The sequence below is a fragment of the Festucalex cinctus genome, chromosome 16 (assembly GCF_051991245.1).
Source record: "Festucalex cinctus isolate MCC-2025b chromosome 16, RoL_Fcin_1.0, whole genome shotgun sequence".
NCBI classification, from domain to species: Eukaryota; Metazoa; Chordata; class Actinopteri; order Syngnathiformes; family Syngnathidae; genus Festucalex; species Festucalex cinctus.
The window spans coordinates 10,756,276-10,782,009 of record NC_135426.1 but is presented as its reverse complement, the minus strand read 5'-3'; the positions used below and the strand labels follow the sequence as shown (position 1 = coordinate 10,782,009).

Genomic DNA, 25,734 nt, shown 5'->3' with positions numbered 1-25,734 from the left:
TTAATTCAGCCCTGAAGCCAGTTTCTTTGAGCAACATGACATTTGGTAGAGACATGTCTATCATAAGTAGATCCACAAAATCGTCAAGACATTGAAGCATCCATTTTGTTTCAGTAGCAGACTGTAGAATTATTAATTTTTTTTGACATGAATAGAGCCACGCAAATCTTTCAAGAAGCATTGGCTTAAAAAACAGGTGGTTTCAAATGTCCGTTTTAAGGTCACTTTGGCCATTTTAAGGGAATCTTCAAATATCCCTTGGAGATTTATGTCCAATTGCTACCAAGTTTGAACTGTTTACTAATGATGCTAACAATGCTAAATTGCACAAGAATGGACGTTTCACCGTAGCTTGTAGGTGCAGCATGGCGGCAAATTTTGATGACTTGCTACAGAACAGAAAAATCTAAAAACTCAACTCTGCTTTGTCACATGTCACTGTAGCGCAACGTAATTACACTTCACAGTGCTCGGCTGCTGTGATTTGACAACAAACTTTGAAGTGCTCTTCAAGGGCTCTCTATGACTTAATGCTGCTTCAAGCGAGCGTCAGCGAAAATGAAAGCAACTGAGAGCGGAGGAGGAGGAGGGATGAAGGGTCAGGATCCAGTTCCCTGATGGGAATGACACCATTGGACAAAATCTTGAGGACGAGCTTGTCTTTGAATGACCCATAAAAAAATGTCTGCTTTCAACCAAAATGTCGACTTCCTGTGTCTTTGAACATGGCTTTTGGAGACTTTTGGCAGTCAAATTTCATGTAGCCAAGTTAATCAGCCTGTGGGGGCTGAATTTCAAAAATGTTTGTAATTTCAAGAGAGCCTTGATAAAATAACGACAGATTTCAAGCACGCGCTACCCCTAATTAGCTTTATCGTTGAAAATGTTGCAATGTTTGATATTAGCACTTTTATGCGTAGCGTGTCACATTAACTTCTTGTGCCCTGCGGCAAGTGAAAGTAAAGGCGTAAGCCCTTCACTTCAATTGAAATGTCAGGCACTGCACGTGGTCCTGATTTTGATCGGTGTGCTAACACCTGGAGGGGAAGGATGGGTGAGAGGAGGGTTGAACTAGCCGTGTTAGCCAGAGGTGCTACTGGGGCTTTCACCTCCTCGTCTGGGCCTACAGGAAGATAATGAAAAGATGATCCGTTGCATGTTGGTGCTCACAAGCTACTGGGTTGTTAAAAGAGAGCAAGCAATACTCAGCTTGAGACGGAGTCCGTTTTAAGGGCTCGTCATTTGCAACCATGAAGCAAAGCACACAACTGGCGGACTTAACTTAATGAATGGCTCTTCTCCATAAATGGCACATTTGGTTGAATTGTAGCAAAGCCGAGTTATAACTGCTTCGTATTTCATGGCAAATCATCAAACTTTGCCACCAAGTTGGACCTACGCCCAGTAGTAAAAACTCACAACATTGTTGCAGCCTTTGTGCCAAGGCACATATTTTCCAAATGTACAATTTCACAAACATAAAAAGGCCTAAAAACGATGTATGCCAGGATAAAGTGATCTGTTGCTGGAAATTAAAATGGCCTTTCACACCATGTTTGTTCGATGGATCTGTAATTCTTCGGGGAGGGGTGCTATGTAGTGGCTCTCAGGGCGAGGACGTGTTGGGGGTGGGGGTGTACCAAGCACGACAACACACAAGGAGATGCATTATGTGTGCATTCAGTCATGTGAAAACATACATCAGCCGGTGCGGGTGAACATCCAAGCGGGAGCAGCAGGGATTGTTAGTTCCCAGTCAGAAGTGACAGGAGGTGACGGAGTGATGGATTCCCATCAGTGCATTGCGATAACAACAAGCAGCATGTCTGTTTCTCTGTGAAATTGTGGTTAAAAAAGTTGGCCTGATGTTAAAGACAAATAAAAAGGAATGGAGGAGGAAAAGGTGATATTGCAATTAAACAATAAATAAGACATCAAGGACATTCATTGACCTGTCTCGACGTCCTGGGTGTACAAGTGCAGCATGTCGGTGATTTCCGTCACGTAGACTGGCTTGTATTTGGCCACGCGCTCCTTCTCCTCCGACACATGCACTACTTCCTCCTTGGGCTTCTCCTCGTAGTTGGCCCACACCTACAACACATACACATACACACAACCGCATCACATACAACTCCATATGGCACGGTGGAGTCGCTATAGCAGGAAATTAAATAGGCATGAAAAGACGAGGGAGAATACATTCTCCGTCATGTAGTAGTAGACGTGGCTATAATAGATCAAATAATGGCTTCATTGATTCCAAAGAATTGTGCCAATTTTGTGGGATTGATTGAGTCAAAATGGAGTGCATGTTATATTAAAAAAAAAAAAAAAAGCCTTACAATACATCATGTCATTAAAATTGATGTATTATGTATTTCTAGCTAACACGTCATGTTAAAATGTCTTATGAACAAAGTATACTAAAATGTCGTCATAAAAGTCATGTCATGAAAACTGATGTCATATGACACAGCACGTCAAAGTAAAGAGAAAAAGAGGAGTGGACTTAGGTGTGTGTGCGTAAGCAGGTTCAATTCTTCCCACATCAAGGTTACATCTCTTTTGGCTTTCCTGCAGGGAGAAACGGGAGGGCAGGATGCTCATTAGGAGGAAGTGCTTCGCGGGCGGCCACGTATCACACCACACAGATGCCAGCTGATGTGTGTGTGGTGTTTACTGTACAAAGAAAACGGGGCGGCGGCTGCTTGTTAAGACAGAATGCAGCCGCTGTGTACTCATCTTTAAGAGCAATAAAGCATGTGAACACACACAAAAGATGAAGGGGAAAAAGGATGAAAGCAAGCTAATCATTTTTTGGAAGCGCGTTCACACCTAACCCTCAAATTAACCATGTCAAGTTAAAATGATGTCTTCCTATGCATGTCATGTTAAAATATGTCTAACTATACAAATAAAAGTCAAACAAACCTCTTCCTTAATACACGTTAACACTTAATGAAGAGTGTCTTACAGTTCAGTTGAAAATGTGCTTTGGATTGTATTGTGAGTGCATCATGAGAAACACTGTGGTGCACTCACACACATACACGCCCACTGCCCAAGGCTGATGACCTTCCGTGAGCAGCCAACCATCCAGTTTGTTCCACTTGAATGCAGGTATGTGACTGCTGCTCTGCAACTGCAGCCAGATGCTCCAGCCAGCCAGCAGCCACAGACGGACAACGTCCGAGAGACACTCGCATCCAAAGAGAGAGAGAGTGACAAAAGCGCTAATAACGGACGACGCTCAGCTTGCCCTTCACAACTCCTGAATGACATAACTTTTTTTTTTTTTTTTTTTTTGTTTTTTTTTTTTTGAAGAGCTCAGAATTGTTCATTCGGTAGTCTTACCGATTCAACGTCTTGTCATCATTGCTCTTTTCTTTTTTTTTTTTTTTTTTTTTTTTTTTTGTTTGTGTGTGTGTGTATGTGTGCGTGCGTTTGCGTGCGTGCGTTTGCGTGCGTGCGTGCGTTTGCGTGTGTGCGTTTGCGTGCGTTTGCGTGCGTGCGTGTGCGTGCGTGCAAATACTTATAAATTTATACTCATTCATTCACCTAAAACCTTATAAATATCCCATTACCCTTCGCCTTAACCAGGTACTTCAGAATCTTGCCAGAGTCGTGAGATTTAAATGGTCAGGAGACCAGAGAAAAGGTCAGAAAAAAAAAGAAATAAAGAGAAAAGAAAGGTAAATCAAAGTGACATCCAGCACCGACCAAACACTTCCTGCCTTCCCCATGATTACAAAATCAAAGTCTTACGCCAACCCCGGAAGCCTCTAAATTCCAGCAAATTTAGCGAGATCTCAAGAGCCCAGAGGAAAAACTAAAGAGAGGAAGGAGGGAAGGATCGATAAGGCAGAGTGAGATCAATAGAAGCCAGTACATCCAATCCATCAAAGTGAAGTCCAGCACCAACAAGACCCCTCCTTCGTGGTTACAAAACCGGAGTCTTATGCCAACCCCAGAAACCTCATACTTCTAATAAATTAAGATCTCAAGTGACCAGAGGAAAAACTAAAGAGAGGAAGGAGGGAAGGGTAGATAAAGCAAAGTGAGAACCACAGACACCAGCACCAACTGATTCAAGGGGCTGTGGGAGGGAGAGGGTACTTCTGTTGAGTTTCAGTAGATGCTGGTGCGACGGATCTGGCATGCATAAGGACCACCACCAAAGAAAGAAGCCGTCAACCGCGGTCCAGCAAAGCGAGCACCCCCCCCCCCCCCCCCCCCCCCCCGGAATCCCCAGGCCGCGGCAGCACCAAGGCCACCCCCAAGCCACCCGAGCGGACACCGGTCGGCGAGCCGACCCAGACACCCGGAACACCCCCGCCCCAGCCCCGGCCCACACCCCCGAGCCCAAGGCCGCAGAACGAGGCCCAGCGGGCCCCCACAGCGCCCCACCGGTCCCCAGCCCCCATCCCCCCACGACCCCCCCGCACCCCACCCAAACCCGCCATCCACCACGACCCAGGCCCCACCACCCCCGACCCCCAAACCCCCGAACACACCCCGACCCCCAGCACCCAACCCCCCACCCACCCATACCTCCACCCCCCCCCCCAAACAAGCCGCCCCCCCCCGACGGCCGCCACCCCCCCCCCCGCGAACCCGGCCCCCCGCGAGAACCCCCCACCCCCCCCCGGAAACCGGCACCGGGCAGCAGCGCAGAGAGGGAAGATGTGCCCACCCCACCTCCAGCCGCGCGAGATTTGCACAGCGGCGGGAGGGGGGAAGCAGAGGAGGAAGCACCAGGGGAGAAGGCGGAACACCAGAACACCGAGCCCGGTGGGGAGAGGCCCCGGTCGTCACGCCAGAGTACAAGTGACACCTAACCCTGTTACTGAGTCCGCCAGCTCGCCGACTGGCGAGCTCTACCCTACACCGTGAATGTGGCCCCACCCAGTGTATATATAAGTGTGTGCGTGTGGTGCATTAAAATTGGGAGCAGGTGAGTCGGAGCAGAGGGAAAAAATTTCCCCTATTCCGACACACCCGTATCCCCCCCCAAAAAATGAATATGTATATGTGTGGTGCATTAAAAAAGGGAATGGAGGGACAAAGTGGTGGGGCAGGGACACAAATGGGGGGGACCACAGCGCTGCCAGGCACTGCAGTCCATCCCCTCTGATGGCTCCCCGCCCCAACTCACCCCTCCCCTTGGACGTGAGGTGCATTAAAATTGAACCACCCCCGCCCGACCACAGGGGACGGCGTCAAGAAAATTGACTAATTAGCATGCAGTAACACCAAGTGTTGATGCTTAGTGCCCACTAGAAATAGATCTTAAGGAGTTATTGAGTATAGTGTCGTATAGTGTGGTATGCTCGAGCCCACTAGCAGCAACTAGGTTCCTGACTATATAAAAATAAAAACAATCAGATACAAAATACCAAATACAGGAGCAGCGAAAACAGAAGTTGTAACGATGTGGTGGCTCTCGTTAACAGGCAGAATCTTGGCAGGATTAAGTTGCCAAATTGAGATTAAAATATTCTATGTACATAGACCATATTTGTTTAAATCTTGATACTTGATTTTTATTTAAGGCAGAGATTTTTTCCATTGAGATATAATTTATTAGTAAGTTTAACCAGTGGTCGATATTTAGAGATTGTTTATTTTTCCAATTGACAAGGATTATTTTTTTAGCAATAGTAAGGGCTATAAATATAGATTGAGATTGTTTACATGGTAGCTCAGTTATTGTTAAGTCACCTAGTAAACACAGTCTTGGAGATAAAGGAAGCCTACAGTTTAATATATCAGCGAGCTTTTCCAAGATTTTAGTCCAGAAATGCAGCACTGGAGTACATGACCATAAAGCATGAAGATAAGTATCGGCAGTGTTTTGTGAGCACTGGAGACAAATGTCGGAGTCAGAGAGTCCCATTTTTTTCATCATATATTGTGTAATATATGTTCTATGAAGTATCTTATATTGGATAAGTTGCAAATTTGTCTGTTTGGTCATTTTAAATACATTTTCACAGATTTGGGTCCAAAAGTCTGGTTCCGGAACTATAGACAAGTCTTTTTCCCATTTTAAAGTCGGTAAATACGTTTTATTTGTGTATAAAAATAACTTATATATTTTTGATATTTTCTTTATTGTTGTTGGAGAAAGCTTTATAATATCTTTAGCTAAGACAGGCAGTTGGAGCGTATCCTGAAGTGTTGGGATTTGTTTCTTAACCATATTTTTAACTTGCAGATAATGTAAGAAATTTCCCTTTTTTATTTCATATTTCTGGACCAAGTTTGTATACGATATAAACTTATTATCTGAGAAAAGATGATGAAGGTGTGTAATTCCTTTCTGCTCCCATAGGCTTAAATGGAACGACTGATTATTAAGTTGAAAGTCGGGGTTATGCCAAATGGGAGAGAGCCCACAGGGCGCCAATTGGGAGTTTGTAATTTCTAATGCCTTCCACCAGGCAGTCAGGGTGGCGGCTATCATTGGGTTTTTAAAACAATTATGTCGTCTTATTGATTTTGTAATAAAGAGTAAATCTGACAGTCTAAGATTATTACAATCCTTCTGCTCCAATTCCAACCAACAGTTAGTATCTCTGTTGGGTTGTGTCCATAGCACAAGATATTGTAGTTGATTAGCTAGATAATAGTACATAAAGTTTAGTGCCTCTAAACCTCCTTTAGATTTACTTTCCTGAAGAGTAGATAGACTAATTTTGGCTTTTTTTTTATTCCAATAGAATTTTATGATAGCAGAGTCCAGCGATTGGAACCAGTTAGACGTAGGTTTAAATGGAATCATTGAAAATAAATAATTAATCTTTGGTAAAACTTTCATTTTTATAGTAGCTATCCGTCCTATTAAAGAGATCGGAAGATTATTCCAGCGCTCCAGGTCACTACGGATACTATCCAATAATGGTGAAAAATTTAAAGAAGTTAATTCAGTTAACTTAGGTGAAATTTTAACACCTAAGTATTTTAAATTACCTGTAGGAAAGGAGTAGTGTGGATCCTGACTTGTAGGATTCCATGAATTTTCTGTAATAGGTAATAATGTTGATTTTGTCCAGTTAATAGAGTAATCTGATAAGTGAGAGAATTTAGTTATTAATTTAAATGCTTCCCCTAGCGAGATAGCAGGTTCTTCTAAATAGAGTAATATATCATCGGCATATAGATTAATTTTATGTTCTATTGTCCCGGAGTGGATTCCTTGGATCCGTCTATCCTGACGTATAGCTAATGCAAGCGGCTCAATAAATATAGCAAATAATAAAGGAGAAATTGGGCACCCTTGTCTTGTTCCCCTTTGTAAAGTAAAACTCTGTGATGTAATCCCATTAGTAGTAACTGTAGCTTTAGGAGAATCATATAATATTGAGACCCATTGAATGAATGACTCCCCGAAGCCGAATTTATTTAAGACAGCAAAGAGGAAGGACCAGTTAACTTTATCGAATGCTTTTTCTGCATCCAGCGAAATAACAACTGCCTTTTTATCATACCGCTGTGACATACTAATCAAGTTAAAGAGTCTCCTAATATTATTAGTAGAATGACGACCTTTAATAAAACCTGTTTGATCACTATGAATAATTGTCGAGATTACCGTCTCTAATCGAGATGCCAAGGCCTTAGCGATAATTTTAATATCGGTATTAATTAGTGATATCGGTCGGTAACTTGACGGGAGGGTAGGGTCTTTTTCTGGCTTTAATAAAAGTTTAATTGCTGCTATATTCATATCTTGACGTATATCACCTTTACTTTTAATTTCAGTTACTACTCTTAGAAATAATGGAGCAAACATTAACCAGAAATGTTTAAAAAATATAGCCGGAAAGCCGTCTGGACCAGGTGCTCTGCCATTAGGCATACTGTCTAAAGCACGATACAACTCATCTATAGTAAGCGGGGTATCGAGAATATCTTTATGTTCAATAGATAACTGAGGTATATTTAAGCTGTTTAGGAATTCCTCAATATATTCAGGGTTAGGTCTATTAATTTCTGTGTATAGATTTCGATAATAGTTATAAAAAATATGGTTAATTTCTTCTGGTGATTGTGTGCATTCACCATTTATATCTTTAATAGCCGTTATAAGAGATTTTTCCCGATTCCGTTGAAGTTGATTTGCCAGGAATTTACCTGATTTATTATTATGTTCAAAATTATTATATCTCAACTGTTGTATTATAAACTCTGTCTTTTTAGATAACATGTTATCTAACTGTATTTTTATATTCTGTAGTTCTATCCATATTTGATTATTTGGGTTTAATACATATTCATCCGTTAGTTGTTTAATTTTATCTTCCAGGTATTTTTCTAATTTTTGATCCTGTTTCTTTTTATAAGTTGAATATGATATAATTTTCCCTCTAATTACCGCTTTCCCTGCTTCCCAGAGAAGAGATGGAGATATATTTGGAGAGTCATTTATTTCCAAAAAATCTGCCCACTCCCTTCTAATAATTTTATCAAACTCTACGTCTTTCAGTAATGAGATGTTAAAACGCCATATCGGGGGAGGTTTAAAGGTAGAGTCAATTTGTAGAGTGAGGGAGACTGGTGCATGATCACTTATAATTATAGAATGTATTTTTATAGCAGTTTTATCAACAATAGAATTATTTGTAAGGAAAAAATCAATTCTTGAGAATGATCGGTGCACAGCAGAGAAGAAAGTAAATTCCTTCTTAGTTGGGTTTTGAAGTCTCCAGCCATCGCTGAGGCCAAAATCCTCCATATATTCATCTATTACTTTAGCGGATCGTAATCGCCTTGTATATATCGTATTATTAGAACGATCTATTAACGGGTTCAAGACCGTGTTAAAATCACCTCCAATAATAATAGTAGAATTTGTTGCTAAATCGAGTAACCGAGAGAAAAATTCATGGAAAAAATCAGGGTCATCATTATTTGGGGCATATAAATTACCAATTGTATATACTTTATTAAATATAGTTACCTGGATAATAATATATCGGCCCTCTAAATCTGTTACTATATTATTTAGAGTAAAGAATAAATTCTTATGTATAAGTATAGAGACACCTCTTTGTCTACTATTATAGGAGGCAGAGTAAACTTGACTAAAATTTTTATCTATAAATAATTTTTCTTCTGATTTTTGTAAGTGGGTTTCTTGTAGGAGACAAATATCTGCCTTAAATTTTGAGAGATGGTCTAAAATTTTTATTCTTTTTGCCTGGGAGCGAGCGCCACACACATTCCAGGAGACCAGAACTAATTTCTGCATACAAGCAATATAGACTCAGTCTTATGTATACATCTATATAAGCTGCTTATTAATATTAACATATTGTAGGATAGCAAAAGAGTAATTAGGCAATTTATATAATTTATATAAAGAGAGAGATAGCAAGTAGATAAGTATAATAGTGAAGAAACGTGGGGGGAAGTGAGTGTGAAGGAAATCTGTGGGGGATTCAACATAACAATACACCAGTAAATGGTGACCTAAGCGAGATTATTATTATTATTATTAATTTATTTTTTTTAAGAATATATTTCTATATTATTATTATTATTATTATTATTATTATTACTATATAGCCTATGCATAATATAAATTCATATTCTATTTCGTAACCCATTATCCATACATATACATACATATACATATACATATATATACATATATACACATATACATACACATACATATACATATACCTACGTCAAATAATCACACAATGCTCGGCTCTACCAATTGTCAGTTAGAACAGCCAAGGGGTCGAGGTTGGGTTTCGGAATAGCTGGCCGTCGATATATAATTTATCAACGACCATCGAAGTCCGTTTACCCTCCTGTCTATTTTGTTTCATGATAGGAAACAGTACTTTTCGCCGCTCGTTTATCTCTCTTGGGAATTGATCATTCATCCCGAAAGATGTCCCTTTGAGCTCCCGTCCTTTACTTTTTACCAATTCTTTATGTTTAAAATGTTCGAACTTAGCAATAATAGGACGGGGCTTATTGCCCTTACGAGCTCCGAGCCGGTGTACACGGTGAAAAGAGATATTATTTACCGTCTCCTGTGGGATCTTTAGCGATGATGTCATGAATTTTTTTATCTCACCCTCTGGATTATCTGGAGAATTTTCGGATATACCTGAGAATATTAGATTTTCCCGCATACTACGGGATTGAACATCTAAGACCGTTTCCTTTAGCATTTTATTTTCCTTTTTAATCGTCTCCAACTCGGCTGTGACAGCGACGAGAGAGGAGCGTAGCTCGGAGTTATCGCATTGGAGATCGCTTACCTGTTGGCTAACGAATTCCAAACTTGCCTTTAATTCTTTGACGTCCTCGCGGATAAGACAGAGGACGTCAAGTTTTTTATTTATGGAATCCAGCATACTCACCGATACGTCGGCGGTTGCTAAATCGTCCGTGTCTGTTGACGAGTCATTTTTCCTTTTTTTTTTCGAAGGATTATCCCGACTAGCCGCCGGCTCATCCATCGCGCAGCTATAAAAATGATCGTCAATAAAACGTTCGAGGTCGTCCACACTGGATAATATTTCCGATCTTTCTTAGAAAAGAAAAAAATCGAATTTATCTAATCATTAAATTCGGGTTTAATTAGAAATATAAAGCTAATTCTATTTTAGCAACAGAGCGCCGCCATGTTAGATTTTCCCAGTCTCGCTACCGGTCACGCGATAGTCACAGCATCTCGCGATGGGAATTGTAGTTCCTCTCACCGAGAGCCCGACCTAAAAACATAACTTTTGTTTTGACGTCCGGCGCAGCGATTCTGACAGCAAAGCGGGGGGCGTTCTTTTCGGCTTAATCATCTCTCTACCGCCAAGGATGCAATAATCTCACACCAACGACGCCAGACTTAACACTTTTCAATAGCAGGGATGTCATCAATGCCAGCAGATAAACCAATTTATTTATTGGTACAAAGTGTAAAGTTATTATGACAACCTCAAAGGTGAACGAGCACTATCTTTTTCTTACTAATTCATGGAAAGGCCTCTTAAAACACATTAATTGCCAGACCAGCAAAAAATGCATCATTTGCATCGTCTTTTTCCGTCAATGGCAGTGAATGAGTTAAGTGATGACGCATCTTAAATGGGAAAACTACAGATAGGAGAGTGAATGTCAATATCAATATTCTGTGATAAAATTTTGAAAAGGAAAGTTCTCAGGACTAATAATTTTAGTTCAGTCAGTTCATCGCGCTAGTATCGAGTCACTCAAAATGCAATTAATCTGTATTGTAACTGCTGTCTTGAACATCACGTGACAAAAGCACACGCTCCCAAATGTCAAGACAATAAAACCATTTAAACTAAGAATTTACCAACTAGTACTGTCTGCCAAGTATTTTATTATTGCGACGATGCTATGATATGATTTGCCATTCGAACTGCAATCTTGGACAGGTTGCAAAATATATTTTATTATGGTTCCTTGGCTGAGTTGCCATGCAAACCACAATTTGGCATGAAATCATATGAAAAAGGCAACATTTGTCAAATGTAAGCAGCCCAACATTTGAATGTTGTTTGTAATCAAAGTTATGGTACAGTATTTTAGCATTTTTAACTTCTTACTGTTAAGAATGTTTGCTTGGTCTTTATTAATACTAATTGTGTTTGGTCTTGGAGACTCCATTGAGCCACATAGTTGCTAAAAAGAAGCAACTCAGCAGAGACGCGAGTCAACAACAAGTGGGTCCAAGTGCAAATTTGCCGTTTGATGGTGAGAGGCCGTCTTGAAAGGCGAGCACAGGTGCGGCAAAAACACCGCCACAGATGGGTGAGCGAGTGCCAGACGGAGGAAGGTGGAGGCTGCTTTGAACACAGATTAAAAGGTGTGTGTCTCACTTCAATGACTGTGTATGTGCATGGTCTGCTGAGACAAATCCAAAGTTAAAAAAAAAAAGAAGACAAAGATCCTTCAACCCAAAGTACATGTGATGTAATTTGTGCACAAACTAAGTCTGTGTTGATCCATCAAAGAAAGGCCAACTGGAGCTTCGAGTTCACCTTGCAAATGGAACGCCTTGAATTTCCTGTTCTGATTACGGTAACCATACAATCAAAATAGAGATTGTTCCTCCAAAAAGAACATCGCGCGCCCATTTTAATCAGACGTGATGGCGCGTCTTACGATTTTGAATGCATCGCGGCAGACTCGTAGTCTGCACAATGCGTTGGAACTCACGCTCGCCATTGTAAATTCATTAGCCAATCACGCTTTGAGAACAATTGAAATCAATAAGAGCATGTTATTCATAAGAGTGCCCTTTGTAAATCAATTTAAACCCTATTATATCCCTAATGAATCCTCTGTGGAGAGAATGGTTCATTAATTCACTGGAGGACACTTCTCTTTCTTTCAGTCTCTTCCTTGTCCACTCGTTGCCTTTTTTTTTTGGATGATTAGGTTCTGTAAAATACAGCAAGGAGGCAGATAAAACGAATTTGATTGGTATATAAAGTAAGAAGAGCCTCTTTCACACTGCTGCCTTGCTGTTCTGTACAAGTGACAACACAAAACCAAGGGACCGAGTCGACCAGGGAATTTAATATCAGAGCTGTAAAAAGAGATGGGATGCCGCCTATGTGTAAGGTCATTTTTTGTTGGGATCAGTTCACAATTTGGAGTGGGGAGAGAAACAATTTTTGTCAGTATAACCTGACAGTAGTGCGTGAGACAAAACGATCTGTGAAGAAAAATCAGCCCTCTCCGGCCTCATCTCGTCCATCAAATTTACTTTTAAACTAAGCACCAACTAATCACAGACAGAAGGGGTGACTGAAAATCTGTCAATCATTTGCCTGCACTCATAGGAAAATACTCATCCCTTGTTTGCCAACAAATAGCAAATATGCAGAGTTAAGGGACTTCAGACAGCTGAGAGGATGCAGAAGCGGTGCGGAATTAGCAGCATTTTTACTCATCAGGTACGTTTATCACCACTTTTAAATTTTTAGCTAATTGTACGTTAAAAAAAAAGAAAAAAAAGACAAAAAACCCTTCAATCCTTTCACATTTTAGCATCACATTAACAATCCATTATGAAAAAGTCATGCTACCGATGTAGCAGCTGTGGCTAACAGTTGTCCAGGCTATTTTGTTGAAGCTGGAAAGCAGTGTCTGACTATTTGTCATGACTATGCACTTTCATAATCACACGCAATTTTGGGGACCCCCTAGTCAGAAAAATAAAGTGGGAAACTATGATTCCTAGACTAAAAATAGGAGGTTCAGAGGAAATGTGAGCATCCATGTGTAAAAAAAGGCGGCCTGCAAGGTTAAGCATGTTGTTGATAGAACATTAACCCCAATGCCTCACCTTGTCGCTGCAACTCCAGCGAGGTTGGAGTTGGCTCCCATTGGTTGGCCAAAGAAAAAGTGATTTATAGGAACTTGGGCAAGCTTCTTCGCCCAGCTTGTATTCATACATAAAATAAAACATACACGCATGCGAGTTGGGCACAATGGGGTCAGATGTTAACACAAGCAGTTACAAGCCTGCAAGGCCGAACACGGTGACAAAACACAACGGCCGCACAATGGTGCTACTTGACGAGCTGTAAAAATGAAAGGGGCGCATTGCCAGTGCATGTTGTTAAGCAGGGCGCAAAAACACATTGCATCCTGTGACTTCCCAGGGTCAGTTTACTTACCACAGCATGGTTTGACGGTTGAGCATAAGTGGAATGAGCTAGCGTGCCTCACCAATCTCCTTGCTGGCGGAAATGTGGCTATTGGAGTTCACTTCTAGAAGGCCTTGTTGGGATAAAGTACCACCCGGTTGCTGTTACTTAACAGATAAATTATGCATTAAAGCCGCACAGGGTTGGCGGATGGATGACGAGGCGGGCATATGTTGTAAGGGGAGCCGGAGAAAAGTGGTTGCAGAAAAGGAAAGATGCTTGCTCCCCTCACATTCATATCACGGCCAGCAGATGTTCTCACCATCAAATCGCAGCTTACACGGTTAATATGACCCCCACCACCACCACCACCACCACCACCAGCACCAGCAGGCCCTGCCTCCTGCATACAAGAATCTCAATCCACACAACAAATTGAAGGCTCTGAGACGACTTGGGGTGATCACAACTTGCTACACTTTCTAAATTGGCGCAAAATGATCTACTTTGGCGTGTTGGGGGGCTTTTGGGAGTGTGAGCGGCTATTCTTAGCGGCACCTGACTGCTGGAATGTGAGCGTATGCCAAAAGAGGGCATGGCGTTACCATGGAAACAGGACATGTTGCTGCATATGTAATTGGGGCAACGGGCCCACACAAACTTAACACCTGTGACGCTGTCCTCAAGGGCGCCACACAAACAACAAGACTGGTATGCAAAACCAGGCTCACAAACCCCGGAGGCGAGTGCACCGGCATATGGAGCCTTATGCCAAGTGGGACTTGGTTGGTTGTGGCCTTTTGATGACAGATTTAACAACTGTGTCATTTTTAAAGAGAACTCGGGCCTTCAGTTCAGAAACCCAATTAATTAAAAAGTTTATCCAGGTTTTACTCCGCTGTTCTTAATAGAACGATCCCATGTGACGTTTTGTTTATGTTCACGCGTTGCATCATGGGAGACTTGTGTGGCAAGAAACAGCATGTTTTGCATGGCGTTCGATGGGTTCGCACATTTGGATGAGGATTAAAAGAAGCAGATGGTTAATTCTTGTTGTGCCATCAATTGTACAGCATGTCGGGGGCCTGATATAAAGGTTTTTTTTTTGTTTGTTGTTTTTTTTAAACTCGCATTCCCACCGAAAGGAACCGCGAAAGGGGAAGGAAATGGCTTTGAGCCAGGAGGGTATAACTTGACGCTCAAAACCTGCGTTACGCCTGATGCTGACGGGTTTGTGAGGCTCACTTTATTGCTGGTAAGCAGTTGTGACTATATTTGTTATTTGGAGAGGATTTAAAAAAAAAAACAATAAATTGAGTTTGTGCTTATAAAATCCACTGTCTTGACTTGTTTTGTGGTCTTATTCAGGTGTTACAAAGCACGATCGACAACCACCCTTACTTGTTTCTCGTCTTGAAATGTGATCTTGGATTGCTAAACCTGAAGGCTAAAGAAGACATCCAGCGTTACAAATGGAGCATCAGAAGGCAACAAGTATCAGAATTGTGTTATGGATCCTGATAAATGAGACAAAATATATAGATTTTGTGCCTAGTTTTATACTTGAGTGTCCACATATTGTTCATCCTCTCCGAATAAATATTGTATTCTGCATCTGCCTATGTACGCAGTAGCTATAGTTTTAAGTCCTATCCTGACAGCTGCATTAAAGGTGCTAAAAATGCTAGTATGCTGCCACGTAACATGACTGTATGTTTCTCCAAGACTGGATTTGAAAAGAATTGTGCAAGCTCTGATATTCAGTTGTTAAAACTAGAGACCAGATGCCATTGACATTCTCACACACTAAAGTCACTGCGTTTTCAAAAGTAAATAAATGTGGTCCTTGTTGCAGTGGCTTGTTGACATAATCCCCCCATGGAACTATTGATTGTTGAGCGTTTCAGGGGGTTGGAGTGACGTACTTCCCCAAACTTAAATGTAATGCGATGGACCCTCCTTCCCTTCGGCGCCACAAAGAACACTTCAATGAAGCTTTGCACCGTTTTTTGTGTTAAATTAGAGTAAATGTCCCCAAAGAACGTGTGGCCAGGAAACAGACGGGAGTCGGGAGCAAATTTTTGTCATCATCCCACATCTCATACGGGCTTTCAATAGTTTCAGTTTTGTCGCCAATACATACATTAAGCTTGTCCGTTAACCTCATCCGTCCTTCGGCCATTAAAATGCTTAAATAGCAACGATTTCGCCCGCTAACTTTCTTCGTATATGGTGTTTCTATACAGTCCGCCATGTTTTCTGCCACACAGCCACCGCTAAAAAATGTCAACAAAGGATCCTCCTATAGCATGAACATAGCTTGAGAATTGAAACATGAGCAACACATTTCCTTTGAGTTTGAATTCTCAAAGGAAATGGATGGATGGATGGATGGATGGATGGATGGATGGATGGATGTGATGCTCATTCAAGATGGACAATCCGAGCATTTATAATTTCTGAATAAAAGGTCTAAAATGAGAAGATGCATACCTCCAGCACAACTGAATGACCACTGATGATGCTGTCCATTCCAGTCCTCATAACACAAAATATCTCAAATTTGTCCAAGAAAATATAGGAATGTAGTTAAACAAACGTAATTTTTTAAGGCTTGATTTTGAAATTTTTAACTTCAGGGAGTCACAGACACTATGTAAAAGTATGTTCCTATGGTTTTTGCTCATCTACTTTTAAGAATGTGAACGTCATTGAAGATTTCAGATGCAGACTGAAACGTGTTAGTTTTCAGGACTTTGTTAAAGGGTTATTGGTGCTGTAATATCGGATAGTTCACGAAACATATATTGAGCTTTGATGTCACATTTAATTTATTCAAGGATTATCTTATTTAGATCTGTATGTCATGCTGCACTTCATTTCTTCTTTTGCTATTTTTGGTTTCATCTTTCACATACACACAAAAAAGGAAATTTGTTCTTGATTACCACAACCATTTGCTCGGCTCGATTCTCAGTTTACACTGGTGAGCCACCAGATGACTTCTTTTTGTCTACCCATGTCTGCCTTATCAAACGGATGCCAAGCCGAATGCGATTTGGTCCCTAAGCAAATGTGTCCACCTGGAGAAGATTGAGCCACGGGCCTCAAGCGGATCCATAGTCCGAGAGAGAGAGCGCTATCTTCTGGATCCAAGTGATTAAGAAAGAGACTACCTCAATGCCACTACGTGTAAGTATGCAATTTAAGGGTCATAAATCAACTTTTTAATTAACAGGGCACTTGTGCTCCCAAGTTGCCGCGGTGTTGCCATGACAACTGCCTTTCCAGGGTGCCGTTATCTGGCTCGCGCGCACTCACTTCCCCCCCACCCCCTTTTTCCCAAGGAGGACTCCTGATCATTTTTCTTTCTGATCACACCTTCTGTGGAAAAATGGGAGGCAAAAACAAGGGAAGGTAGAAGATGAGGGTGGGATTAGTGGAACGGCAGGCATGCGGGACAGAGGCCTAGAGGTTAATACCGATCTGGCGAGGCCTAGGAAAGTGCATGACACTGGGGGTGGAATTGGTTAGAAAATGATACCGCATTAGATGTTCAGAACCCAGAATTGCTTCCCTAATCTGGAGTGATATTGTCTGTGTGAGAATTGCAAAGATTTGGCGCAGCCACTCGGCCAACCAATTAACATCTATGTAAAGCCAGAATGCAGTTTGGGGGCCACACAGCTCGGATGCCAACGGAAATGGGGAACAAAGACTCCATTGCCGGAAACTGGCCAGTTCTGGGCTTTTTTTCCCTAAGTGCTTTTCATGCCAGTGGTCTACACACACTAATCTAGTGTTTGATTTGAGTAAGGGTCATGAGGAGTGGCCATATTAGATGAAAACCGCCCAAAACAGGAAATATAAGAACAGGCAGATTGGTAGAATACGAGTAGGACTTTTGGAACGGCAGAGATGATGAAGGTCGGTTTATGTAACGGTCACTCCCCAAGGCGCGAGGGCGAGAAGAAGAGAGACTGTGCAAAATGCACCAAAACACACACTAGAGCAAAGAGTTCTCTTTCTGGAGACTTAGTGTTTTTTAGCAGTCCATCCAGCCCAAGAGCTGGAACAAAGTGAAAGTAGACTGACCTAAATATGAAAGGACATTTGAGGGGGGAAAATAAAGTCCTTCCAACACAAATCTTCTATGGGAATTGTTGCTTGAAGGTTCGCAATGACGTTCACACATTAGAAAAACGTCCTTCAGGCTTCCAATCAATCACACATATTGTTTCCTTACTGCCCTGCACTGTAAATTTGACAAGCCCTCGAATAAGCACCCATCCATTTTCCATCAGGGGATTTGACTCATGCGAAGCGCTCATATTTTAACGAGGTCACCACATGACGATCCTTGAGGTTTTTGTCTCACGGCCGCAAGCATTAACGAAGCAGTTGGTTGCAGGGTGAAAAAAACAAAAACAAATCCAACGCTGATTAATACTCTGCGGACGTCTTGATTTGGGCTCAGCAAAACGACAGCGTGGGGCGGGCACTTCTCCCAATTAGGGTTTAATTCACTTGAGCGACTTGACTGCTTATCCCAAAACCAAAGAGGCACAGACAAGACAGTAGACACAAAAATTGTCTAGCTTGTGGAGTTGCATTAGTATTTCATGTTTTATAGTGGGTCGTCAAACTTGAAAATTTTCCACAATTAAGCGTTGACCATCTGTCTAGTACATGTGGCTTGTAGCAGACAAATTCACAAGACTAAGTTCACGTTAGCAACATGGCAGGAAGTGTGTCTTTTAATTCATGGCTTCTTCAAACTTCTTGTGTTTCTATTCTGTTTCTACCTGTGACCAACAACTACCAAAACGCAATGTAGCCAAGCAAAATGGGCTTTGAGGACTTGATTTTAACACCTCCACTAGGCACCAAGTCAATTTATGGGGTTCAAGTTCACTCCTGTCTTAGCATGGGAAAGCCCTAAACAGTGAAGAGAATGAGCAATTTCAAGAGGACCCCAACGAATCGATGCACATTGCATTCGCCTCACATTTGAGAGCATGTGAGGTGAATGGCGGGAATGCTAAATACGAAGGGTGTAGTGTGAAACGGCAAATTTAAGAGTCAAACTAAAATTTCTCGATAATGTGGAGTCACAGGGAAAATGATTACTGTGGGAGAGAAGGCAGAAAAATTAGGTGCATTGTGGGAGAGTTGGACGATCGACTGCGAGAAAGTAATAAAGACGACTGATGAGGTGCTAGCAAGCCTTTGCTGCCCCGAAGAGCCTACCTGGAAAGTGGACGATGAGCTACGTAGCATTCCAACAAGGTCGACAACTAATGAGCTCAATAATTAGGCCGACGTTTGAGGATGATCACCAGCCTTGAGAGCATTTTGAAACTGGAACCGCCCAGAAGGAAATGCTTAACATTCTATTCGGACGAGAAAGCCCCCCCCCCACACACACACACACACTTGCTCACAGAGAATAGAGTTAACTATAACTGCTAACAGGCACACTAAAAAACTGTCAGTCTGTGTAAATGTCCAACTTGTCTGGAGAACAAACCTGCTGCTCAAATTGCTCTTTCACTACTCCTCCACGTTAAACAAGAACGATTAGAGAAGACAACTGCAGTCCCGATGAGTCGATGCCGAAATGCCAATATTCCAACACATCCTCAAATCAACTCTCAAAATGGACATGAGGTTTCCACTAATCAAGTGTGTGGACTTTCACCTCCAACAAAGGCCCACTTGATAAAAACGCTCAATAAAAGTCCTTACAGAAAGAAGTAAACAAATAAATAAATAAATTAATTAAAATAATAATAATAATAATAATAATAATAATAATAATAATAATAATAATAATTATAATGGATTGGGACCAGTGACAAGTAGTAAGCATTTATAGGCTGCTCATTGATATTCTAATTAGATTTTATTATACATATTTGATCATCAGTAGAATCAACGCTTCTCTTGCCTCATATTCATATACCAACTTTTACTATGAGAGGAGGTTGGCTTCACAATGGTATAATAAGTCAGGAGCTACATCCTGAAATCACCAAAATAAACGCTCGTTAGATGATTTCTTGCTGTAAATTGCACGCTTAATGCCGTTCCCCAAGATATGAACACATGAGCTCCGACAAGCTGGTTAGCTAACAGACTTCACGCGTACACCTCCCCCAATTATTTCCCCCGCCACCTCCTCCCTACATGTGCATGAGCGCAAAATCCTTAGTGGAATGCGGCAGAAAGGGGAACTACCGTACCATACAGTAGGGTTTCGTGCACAGGTAAGAATATAAACCAATACAGCTTTTTACAAATATTTACGACATTTATTGATATCAGTCAGCGTTTCTTCATACTTTATCTCTATGAAAGTTCAGTTTGCAACTAGGGGGCCTCCTGTTACCAGATTTGGTTCAAAGGCTTGTGCGGTTATAAATTTTGCCAGCAACGCCTATGCAAACAGGAACAACTAGTGTTAGAATCAATTTTCTACCTTTTTTAATACCTTGGCATTGCAGTCAGACCAGACGGATTCAAGTCAAGGTGTCAACATGAGAGTCAGCGGTGTGGGCAGTGGTCAGAGCAGGAAAACTGAGTGGAGGGGGAAGTCTCTCAGGAAAAACAAATCTTCAGTGAACCTGATTTCCGTCGATGCATGTCCTTCACACTCACCTTTATGGAAAGACATGGGAGGAAATTGGGGTAAGACCCAAGAGACAAGGCAAAGGTACCAATGCAGAGGGTGGCGAGGTTCGGCATGTCTTTATCGGCCATAATGCAACAGTGCGTGTCATGCAGCATCATGTTCTCGGCCTATTTCACCTCTCTCATTCTTCTGCATCCCCAGTGCAGCGGGTGTGATAAGAGCCTGAGGCATTTCTGCACTAATGAACCATAGGCGGATGCAAATCTGCCCCCAACGACCTCTGCCAAGAAGCCAGCACAAAGGCCAAGGACACAGACGTGATGCATATGACGCAAAGGAGACAGCGGTATTACAATGGTCCTAAGTCAAGTCAAGTCAAGTCATCTGCATATGGAGTGTTTGGAAACACGGCGCCTTCCGTGTGTTCCTGGGAATGCTTCTCTTTGTGGCTGGGAGCGTTTTGCAGATGGCACAGTCCAAGTCAGCGTGTAATTCTGCAACTTGTGCGCATGCATAATTCAGCTGAGCACAAGGTAAAAGGGTGTTGCCTCATCCTGCGTTCCTCCCCGTGGGTCGTATTCCCTCTTGATCACGGCAACCGCTCCTGGACGGCGCTTGGCAGGTGAGTGCCACGTGAGCACGCAATAGCGGGGTGGGGTTGTTGAGGGGAAAAAAAAAAAGAAAAAAGAAAGAGAGCCAACAGACTTGGTGACGTGGGGGGAAAAAAAAAAAAGATTATAAATATGTGGAGAAGAATCTGTGGCACACACATTACTGCATCCCGCTGATCTGCTTCTCTGTCTTCCTGCCTTGGGGCAGCGAGGGTTCGGCGTGCTGTCCACATGAGAGTGCCGGTCCCCCAAGAGAGCGTCCGCACATGCTCCGAGTAGTTTTGAGTAAGCAGGAAAGAGACAGCTCGAGTGGGGTGTACGCGCTGGAACTCATATTACGTAATCCATATGAAAAAACTTCTGTTAGCTTTTTGCTTTTGTGTGGTCAGTGGCTCATTTTGTCAAGACATGACACACACGCAAGAGATGCTATGGCACTGTAAATACACACTGCGTAAATGCAAAGATACAATGCATGCGGCGATTTTCAGAGCCCTCCACACTGCGTCTTTTTACTGAGAGGTCTAACGTGGGTCACCTCACTCATTGTGATCACCCTGCGGGCAATGATGTCCCCTTGTCACGATCCCGCTGTCCTCTCCCTCGGCCACGCAAAGAGCCTGCAACCTTCGTCTTACGAGGTCAAACGTTCACCGAGTGACTGTGTTACCATTCACATAGCTTAATGACGGATTTAACCCATCATGAATTATTCACTTCCATAAAAATATATAGACTCTCAATGCAAAACTGGATAAAATAGAAACACATAATTAAATGTGTAATGGTGATCTACTATATTACATTGTTCCTAATGGTTGCAGAGTTGAAAGGGGTGCACTGCTTGAAAAGTATGGGAAAAGCTGAACTGGTGGAACTACGCAGGTGGCAAAATGGCAGAGGCATATTTTGATAGCATGCTTCCATGAAACCATTTTTGCGGGTTTCCTCATGATAGACATACCTGCCAGATTTGATGCCAAGTGAACCAGGCTGCAGGGGCTAAAACTTTCAAACATTGTTACAATTTTACTTCATGCTTGGTGCTAATCTCTGCAGGCCTAACAATAACATAGCTCAAGCAAGTCAGATGTAAATCCCCTTCATTTGTGCGTGACTGACCGGAGAATGCCAGTGTTATTATTCCTTCCACTATAACAAAAAAGAAGAGTCGAGCGGGACAGAGGAAAAGATTGCAACCCTGAAAGCATTTCTGTGGCCCCGGGGCGTAAAGAAGCAGCAAGCGTGATGTTAATAGAAAAGAGACTGTCATCCGTGTAAACCAAACAAGTCGACTTGTATGAGATTCTCCATGGATGGTTTATCTTCTGCACGCCACAATCACAAAGGCAAATCATTGTCGAACGCCAGGTAAAGCACCAAGCCAACCAGCATCCCAGTGAGTGATACTGTAGTGTGGTGAGGCTAAACAAAACTCAAAAGGGACGCGCAAGCCTATTAGGTCCAGTCAAAGGCCCAATTATCCGGATTGCTGCTAAGCCAGGTGTGTGATGTGACGGTCGTTATTGCTTTTGACAGCATGACAATGCGGTAAGCGAACTTTATATCGTAGATGAGAGCGTAGCCGGCAAGACTTGACCCTACATGGAGGCCAAAAATTGCAACTGCTCAGTTATACTTGCCGTTAACACAAGAGCTTTGAACTTTGGCAAACTCCTTCCAAATCATTCCCCCAAATGAGCACCTATCACAGACGGATGGGTATTGCTAAATTGCAGAAAATCCAACTACATGTGTGCGGTATAAATTTCAGATACCCAGTAAGTGTTTTTTTTTAAACTGGAAATGAATCAGTATATTGCTGCAGGCATCAGCTAGTAGAAGCATTTAAGGTATACAGTAAAAGATTATATGAAACATTTATATCAGTTTTAATTTTGAGTTTTGAGCTCTGTACAATAAATGCTCTCAAAGATACATTAAAAATCTATTTTTTAAATTCCTATATACGAAGGATTCAGAAATACTTCCATTCTCATTTTTCCAAGTAACGTTGGTATCATTATATATATGCCCGTACTGTGAAGTGATTCAATTAGTAACCATTATCACCCAGCCATACTTCCAACTTTGTAACAACAGTTTGACCATCAAACATTTACGAACAAGACTCGAGAGTTCTGGACTTCTATGACCAAATTGGCCAAGCAGGTGTTGGATTATCATCTTTCATGTCCCGGCAGCCAGGTTTGCTACCCAGGATTGCTTCCGAGGATGTGTGTCACCATATTCAATGTCAAAATCGGGCTGCTTCAAGTGCGTTGACAGCGGCTATTGATAGATGCCTCAAGTATAGGGAGAGGCTTCAGCACATGGGATCCAAGGTTTATGATTCCTGAAAAGATGAGGAAATACACTGACCACAATACCCCAGGAGCCTCCAAACACCAAAAGGGGCACAGCACCAAGCATTAATCCAGTTAATAGGAATGGATTAGTTGGAGGGGGACAGAAATAAAAAGTGTGCATAAATGTGAGAACATTCAATAGATGAAAAGAAGCAGTGTGAGGAGGGATGGGAGGACGGGGGTGGGGTGGGTGGTTTGGAAGGGGGGGGTTTGGGGGCATAGTGATGAAAAAATGAGCGTCCTGTAACATGAAATATCTTCAACGCGGCCTGTCATATCCTCATTTGCTCCCTTTTCTTCCTATTTCTCAGCTCTCCTCTCTCATCCAAGTTCTCCTTTGGCCCAATGGACTGTGTTCATCTCCTTCAAGGTTGGGTAATTACAGCAGAAAAAGCCCTTGCTCAACAGAAAGCCCATTCAGGTTATTATTGAAGGGGGGCCCTATTGTTGATTCACCTATTCATAATTAGGGCACTCCAATTACCAGCCAGTTTCCTTCCTGTGGCCGCTTTGCTTTAATTAGATTGCTTTCGCTTTCCAGCCAACGGACGCCGTTATATTGACACAACACTACAGTATCAAATAGCTTTGAGAAGAAGTTAAAGCTGCCATTAAACTAAGTGAACTTTGTACAGTATTACTGAGCGTAGAAGTTACTTCACAAACATCACCTGAGGTACAGCTAAGCTCCCCATTTTTGTCATTTTGGTTCATGAGCCGTTTTTTTTTTGTTTTTTTTTGGTTACATACAACGCTGCTGATTATTTTTTCTTCACATCTGCAGTCACATCAACAAGATACTGTATACTTACTATATATATATAAAAAAAAAAAAAAAACTCATTGCTGCCAAGGCTGAGTCATTGTATTAAGTCCGCAGCCTTACCCACAAACAAAGGCAGTGGCACTCTACTTAAATCTTGTGTTGGTGGTGAAGAGCTTAGTAGTGACCACTATCCCAAATAAATTTTGAGCTGACACCCAAGAAATACAAATATGCTGAGCTCTCCTCTTTGGAAGGCTTCATTTGGAGCACAATTACGTTGTCCCACTGGTCTAATTGTAGGAAAACATCTTTGACTCAACCAAACTAAGCAGTTTAGGGTTCCGGATGCAACTGCAGTGAGCCCCGATCCCCCTTGTTGGCGTCATGCTAATTCCCTGCTGGACGGCAAAGTTTTCATTAATGCATCTGTCTCTGCATTTCATAAGGACAAGCTAGTTTTCTCGCAGAGAAGCCTGACACAGCATGTCCTCTGTTACCACAGCCGCAGGGACACAACTAAAGAGCCGATGTGATAAAGAGGAAGGCAGACAGGAAACCATGTGAGCTGTTACACCTAAGACTAAGAAGAGCCATGGACTTGAAACAAGGAAATAAAAGCAAAGATCTCAGCTTTTTCTTTTCACTCTGGGAGGTCTCTACGGGTTAATTAGAGCACACAGATCTCAGCTGCCTACAAGTTGCAAACTATGCATGAACACAACACATCCACCACTGCGTACAAAACAAACAAGCCGGGCCGGGCTCGGCCGGCGCGACATCAAACAAGATCACCGTCTGTCTGGCTCGCTGCTCTCAGGTTAGCTCAAGTCACAAAAGCTGCTGGCAAAAGTCAATCCGGCTCAAGTCGACCGAGGTGGAGGGCGCTCGGGTGTTGTCATCGGAGGTGTCACAGACTAGCCTTCCTGCGGCGCACAGATTAAAGGTGGCAGTGGCTGGATGTGGCAGAATTGTTTTTTTTTTTTTTTTTTTGGGGGGGGGGGGGGGGGGGGGGGGGTGACTGGGGATAAGTTCAAAGAGCAGAAAGGAAGTCCCGAGAAGGACCATGTTAAAATAGTTTTGCAAAGTCTGACAGTGAACTTGATGCTTCCACTGGAGTAAAATGATCCAAACCAAAGCAAACCGCCCTGACAAAAAAAGACTGACATTAAAGAGCAGCGTCAGAAGCGTATTGGGACTCGCCCGTGTCTCTCAGGCAGAAGTCATCCAAACAGCACATTGCCAAGTCCGTGGTGTGCGTTCTAGGCCTGGGCAATATATCGCAAAAATAGCGATATCGCGATATTGGCCCATGCAACATGCAAATCGCAAAGACATGCTATAAGTTTCATATGGAATTGTTTGCTTTTATCTGAATTTGACCAGCCAGACGCAAACATAAATGTGCATCACCATCCAATAGTTGAACATTTTCTATGGTCATTTCAATTACCGGTAATTAATAATACATTGAGTTTGCTTATTTTGACTTTTGAAAAAATGTTCTTCTTTCATTTGATGATAAAAATATTTCTTGCAATAATATCAGTATCGCAATATTCAACAACTATATCTAGCGCATATCACATTTTTCCGATATCGTGCAGCCCGAGTGCGTTCCCCAGAGCCGTTGCAGAATACCGCAGTGCAAGCAAAGAAAAAAAACAGGTGAGGTAAATCTCCAGTGTAAAACTTAACACTCTGGTTGCGG

The 25,734-nt window shown here is 42.2% G+C and overlaps 1 protein-coding gene across 1 annotated transcript in view; it reads right to left on the bottom strand.

Annotated features, from left to right (window-relative positions):
* Nucleotides 1-25,734, bottom strand: part of snd1 (staphylococcal nuclease and tudor domain containing 1) — a 132,756-nt gene that overhangs the window by 21,162 nt on the left and 85,860 nt on the right. Inside the window, exon 18 of the mRNA XM_077500097.1 lies at nt 1,953-2,094. Coding sequence (XP_077356223.1) covers nt 1,953-2,094 — 142 coding nt within the window. The remainder of the gene's footprint in view (nt 1-1,952; nt 2,095-25,734) is intronic.